The following is a 6,168-nucleotide window of genomic DNA, read 5'->3' as shown; positions in this document are numbered from 1 at the left end:
TTCTTCAAAAAACATCTCCTACAAATCAAATCTAACTTCTCGCCCCCGTGCGATCGAAACCAATCAAACCCAAACACATCAAATCAACTTGTCACCCCCGCGTGACCAAAACCCTTTCAAAAAGAACACTGTCAATCCTTTCTAATGCGCCCAACAAACCAGTGCTAGAGCCTCCCCCGAGAGTAGACATGTCAGCGTTTAGCCTTTAGAACGCCGACCTACACAGTCGTTCATCAAAACAAAACCCCACCAAATATTCGTAGTAGCCCGAACTACGAATGCTCTGCTTTCCTTATTGCACCATAAGGATACGTAGGCAGGAGATTGCTGTATCTTCGCGAGCACACTAATAAAAAACCTCTCATTTCCCTATCCTGAGGTCTTCATCCATATCTATCATCAATTCTAATCACTCGAAGCAAGTAGATAAACAATCAATTAACAGTCAAATAGCAAAATCAGACTAAAAGGTTCCCGTTGAGTACAACGGACGTAAGGGGTGCTAATACCTTCCCCTTGCGTAATCGACTCCCGAACCCGAATATGGTTGCGACGACCATTATTCTTATCTTTAAAGGTTTTCTCGATATTTTCCTATTCCTTCATTGGAACGAATAAAGTTCGGTGGCGACTCTGTTTCGAACATTTTTCCGCGTCCTATCGCGAGGGATCGCATTATCATCATTTTTGAGGTGCGACACTTACCATATTTCGTATTCTACTTAAGTACACCGTACCTTACGATGTTCTACAATTCACTTAAGTGCACCGTACCTTACGGTGTTCCTTAGTTACTCCATCTCTCATCAATCTGTCCTTTGTGTGTGACCCTGTAGGTTTTCGCGGCATTGGCAATTATATTAAATCACGTATTTAACATAATAAACAGTGAGCGGTATCTAGCAACACATCACTGCTACCCAAGACACGAAAATGTCATGTGATCTGACAAATCCTTCTGTGATAATACTTATGTGTATGATTACCTTTTTGCCCTTATGTCTATATTGAACACAAGGCATAGACCGTGTCATCCTTGTCCAGTTCAATATTGGACCCATAGACATTTATCCTGTTATGCAGGATGGGAAAATTCCATCTAGGTCACTCATGTCCCTCAGCATACTTCGTGGAGTATCCATCAACTGTCTTTATGGTTATCCAGTTACTGACAACGTTTGATCAGCAATAAAGCACTCGACTCTACATCTAGGGTACATAGTGGTTTCAGGTCGAAGGGTGGTATACACCATTATCACCATGAGAATAACTTATGACACTTTGCATAACATTCTATATAGTATTCTCATAGCGGGTCAATCCAGTATAAATATTACTCTTAATATTCATACCTAAGTTTAAGACTTGATAACTCTTTATCCATGATCCATGAGATGTGATCATCAGTCTATATACATAATAGTCTTAATGCTCTAATGTTATCCCACTTCACAATAAAACTCGACTACGGATACTTTAAGAATAATGTCCTTATGTTTAATGTGATCTCATGATCAAGTCACACTTGATACATTAAACGGAATAGCTATTCTAGGGACTTTATTAAACAAACCTAATAAAGAAAAAGTCTTTTATTATTAGTAAATAATTCGATATAAATACCAAAAGTATTGACCTATAGGGCTTACACAAACACTATGTAGTGTATGCATGCGCCAATGCATGTGGCACCAAGGCATGCATGCGCCAAGAGGTCTGACGCCTAAGTGTTACACCATTGGGAGCATGCGTTAACTCCAATGACGTCTCCTCTCTAATTTAATTGGATACGTCAGTTCAATTGACACAAGTTAAAAAAATAATTATTTTAATTATTTTTAAATAATTATTTATGGATTTGATTTAAAACTAGTGATTAATTTTTATAAAAAAATGGGATGATGGCGATAGTGGCATTGAATAATACAACAAATTTATTACACCCAATGTGATGCATGAACATAGATTGGAATTTCATCTATCAATTGACCGACTTTTCCTTGATAGCAACTTACACTTTGTCCTTTCTTCACTTCTTATCTTTAGCCCACTTACATCCCACAATCATATAATTTAAGGTATCCCATATTGAAAACCATGTCGGAATATCCAACATTTTCATACTACAATTATCACTACTTATTATAATCATTTATTAACAAAAAAAACTTTGATCACTCTAAATAGATTATAAAACCAAGATTCACAACCGTACCATTTATCATAAAAGATTATAGTCACAACCATCATGTACTACTAATATGATACAAATCAGACAAACCCAATTATTTGAGAACCCTACTAGGGAATTTTTCTTCTCTTATTATTTTGAAGTTCCCTTTTCTTATGACTAATATCTTACATTATTCCTTCCATGCAAAATCTACAAAATATGTTGCTTGAAATTGACCTCTTCATTTCTCATTGACTCCAAATTTCTTTTCACTCCCATCTTTGCCAATAACAATCCCAACCAATTTACAAGGTGCAGCATCCTCGAGCTGTTGAACCACATTTCTCATACTTGGTCTCATAGCAGGAAGAGTTGCAGTACAAAGAACTGCAGTTCTCAAAACCTTACAACCTTCCTCTTTATACATCTCCGGAATTCGCGAATCCACCACACTCATAAACTTTTCCTTGCTCCTCGTCTTCCCATGAACCCAACTAACTATATCCTTGTTTTCTCCAAACTCTGTCTCACTCGGCCTTTTACCTGTTACTAGCTCCATCAACACGACTCCGAAACTATATACATCACTTTTCTCATTCACTCTGTATGTGTAACCATATTCTGCACCCAATTCAAACAACTCACATTAATAATCATAATCATATTAAGACTATATATCAAAGAAAATCATATGAATACTAACCGGGTGCGATGTAGCCGTGAGTTCCGGCGATGATATGAGTAGAATCCTTAACTACATTGGCATGAACAATCTTAGCAAGACCAAAATCAGCAATCCTAGGTTTCAAAAACTCATCCAACAAAATGTTACTAGACTTAACATCTCTATGAATCACAGGTCTTTCACACCCATGATGCAAATACTCCAACCCTTTAGCAGCACCAACCGCAATTTCATATCTTGTTTCCCAATCAAGCTCCATCTTCCCATTAGTATGAAGCCTATCCCACAAACTTCCATTCGGCAAATACTCATACACCAATAAACTCGAGTCCTCGCTCGTTATACTGCAGTAAAGTTTCACCACATTGACGTGTCTTATTGAACTCAACGACTGAACCTCCGCGTCGAATTCCCTCGACTTAGAACCACCACCACCTCCGCGCTTCGCCAGCATCGGAGTACTACTCCACGACTTTTTCCGGGAACCATAATCAGTGTTCCATATATGCTTAACCGCGAGATCTTTTCCATTTGCAAGTGTGACTCTATAAACATTCCCTGAACCTCCTTTTCCTATTAGATTCTCTTGCTTTATAGAATCAAGAATCTCATCTTCACTGAAACTCATCACATGGAAGGATTTCACATCCCATGATTCTTCCTTCAAAGAACGTTCTCTTCCATATTTATTTCCCTCTCCTTTTACCTCATTCTCCTTCATTCTCCTCAATTTCAAATAAACACCCACAAAAGAAAGAACCAAAACCAAACCTATTGTAAAACAAAGTACAAGAGCACGAACGTCTTTCGACATTCCACCACTCTCCGAGCAACGCCGGAAGGAACCAATACCGTCGAGGGTGCATAAACCCGGGTTTCCGGTGAGACTTCCGTTGTAGGCTTGTATAGTCAAACCCTGCGGAATTTTACCGGATAATCTATTATGTGAAAGATCAAACAGACTCATCCTAAGCGAACCCAAACTCTCCGGTATCTCACCGGAAAGTTCGTTCTGAGAGAAATTCAAAGAATTCAAAGCCGGTAACAAACCCAAAGACGAGGGAATTTCGTCGGAAAGTAAATTTTGCGATAGATCAACGTCGTTGAGCGAGTTACAATGACCCAAAGATTCCGGAATTACCCCGGATAACTTGTTACTCTGTAGATGAAGGTTACCCAGCAGTTTAAGTTCACCGAATCCTTCCGGTATGTTCCCGGAAATTTGATTATCACTAAGATCAATCGTCACCAACAACGTGGTTTTCGAAATCTCTTCCGGTATTTCACCGGATAACCGATTACTCCTTGCGAAAATACTTGCCAATTTTTTTGCGTTTTGGATATCAGAACTAACAGAACCTTCTAACTGATTCATTTCGATATCGATAATTTCAACTTTAGGTAATCCCCAAATACTCGAAGGAACTGTACCCGAAAGCGAGTTTCGACTCACTCTGAATCGTTTCAGAGTTAAACAGTTACCGTAGTTTTCCGGTATCTCGCCGGTGAGATTGTTCTGAAGCAAAAGAAGCTCGGTCATGTTTCCTTTGCTACACATATCCGGAGGAATAGAGCCTGTTAAGAAATTCTCGGAAACGTCGATGTATCTAAACTCTGTCCACGAACCAATCTTCTGAGGAATTGGACCTGTTAATCTGTTTCTATAAAGAGACAAAGCGTTTAGCCGTTTGAATTCGCCTAACTCCGGTGGAATCTCGCCGGAGAATTTGTTTTCGAAAAACTGAAGCGAAACTAGGTTGGTTAAAAACCTTATCTCAGAGAGATTTCCTTCAAACTGATTCATTGATCCATCCAAATTTATGAGTCCGGTTAAGTTTCTCAACCCGATCGGAAGCTCTCCGGTTAATGAATTGTTATAAAATTCAAGTTGCCAGAGCTTCCGAAGGTTGACAATATCACCGGGAAGCTCCCCGGTGATAAAATTATCCGAGAATTCTAATTCTGTCAACTCCGTCAAGTTACCGATTCCAGCCGGTAACTTTCCGCCGATGTTACAGTTACTCATGTAAAGCCAATTAAGTTTCTTGAGACTTAAAACTTCCTTAGGAAACGGAGTTAGATCGAAAGCGTTATCTCCTACGCTTAACTGTAACAGACCCGTCATGTTTAACAGAGATTGCCAAGGAAAAGTTCCAGAGAAACCACTTTTGTTAACATAAAGGTATTCAAGGTAGTTGAGCGGTGAAATATCCGGAAAAGGTCCATTGAAGAAGTTGTTTCCTAAATCCAAGAAGTGTAATCTGACGCAGTTTTGAAGAAGAGTTTGATTGAGTTTTCCATGGAAGAAGTTGAAACCTAGTTCGAGTTTAGTGAGGGATGGGAGGTTGCAGAGTGAGTGTAGAGGGAGAGTTCCGGTGAGGTTTTTGTGGGAGAGGTTTATTTCTGTAACGGAGTTGAGTGAGTTGCATGTGATTCCGTGGAAAGTGCAAACGGAACGGTTGGGGTTCCATGATTCAAAGAAGAGATTGGACTTTGAGTTGGAGTTTGAAAATGAGGATTTTATGTTTAGTAGAATTTGGAGTTCGTTTGATTTGGCACGTGTGGGGAGGAGTGAGAAGAATGAGAAGAGAAGAAGGAGGAGAAGAGAGAAGAGTTTGGTTGAAGTTAGTAACATGTTTTGGAAGGTTCAATTTGAGAGAGTTGTTGTTATTTGGGTCTTTGAAGTTTGACGATTGAGTAGTGATATATTTGAAGGAAGATAAAGTGGCAATGATGACGTGGAGACAAAACGACGTCGTTTGGTGGTGGTGTTTTTTCATATTTCTGTTATAACGGTCGCTTTCAGTGATAGTAGTATTTGTTACTATTGCTTCGTTTGATAAAGCAGTCACGTGATTTGTTTTTGATAAAATGGAATGATCCAGTGATGTTCCGTGTGGAAAATGGCCAACCGTGCGGTAACTGGGTGCCAATGTATGTGTATACATGTGGTTTCACATTCATAGAGCACATTGACTTGGATTCACAAAACAATGATTGCTTGAAGATAAAACAAGACCATATACTATGACTCTGTGTTTATACCGGGTGATTAGTAAATTAATTTATTGAATTTTTAGTCTTTAATAAAATTGTTGAATAAACTCGTATTTATAGTGTTTTTTTTGGTAATTTACTTTAAGAAAATGGGATATATACCAAAAGTGTAAGATGATTATATATTGTTAATTAATCACTATCCCGCCACATTAAATAATAATTTTTAAGTTAATATATAATAGAGTTGAGTGATGAATCTTTATTATATTATTGTGTAAAATCTTTTACCTGTGCATATCAATTAAATTTA

The 6,168-nt window shown here is 38.3% G+C and overlaps 1 protein-coding gene across 1 annotated transcript; it reads right to left on the bottom strand.

Annotated features, from left to right (window-relative positions):
* Nucleotides 1-2,188: 2,188 nt before the first annotated feature.
* LOC127083644 (receptor-like protein kinase 7) lies at nucleotides 2,189-5,551 on the bottom strand. The gene is made up of 2 exons (XM_051023968.1): nucleotides 2,877-5,551; nucleotides 2,189-2,794 (listed from the first exon to the last, which is right to left on the bottom strand). Exons 1-2 carry the CDS (start codon nucleotides 5,491-5,493, stop codon nucleotides 2,415-2,417), a joined length of 2,997 nt encoding a protein of 998 aa, XP_050879925.1. The 5' UTR covers nucleotides 5,494-5,551; the 3' UTR covers nucleotides 2,189-2,414.
* Between the last annotated feature and the right edge of the window lie 617 nt (nucleotides 5,552-6,168).

This window comes from Lathyrus oleraceus, chromosome 5 (genome assembly GCF_024323335.1).
Source record: "Lathyrus oleraceus cultivar Zhongwan6 chromosome 5, CAAS_Psat_ZW6_1.0, whole genome shotgun sequence".
NCBI classification, from domain to species: Eukaryota; Viridiplantae; Streptophyta; class Magnoliopsida; order Fabales; family Fabaceae; genus Lathyrus; species Lathyrus oleraceus.
The sequence above is the reverse complement of the archived record's forward strand: the minus strand, read 5'-3'. Positions and strand labels throughout refer to the sequence as shown.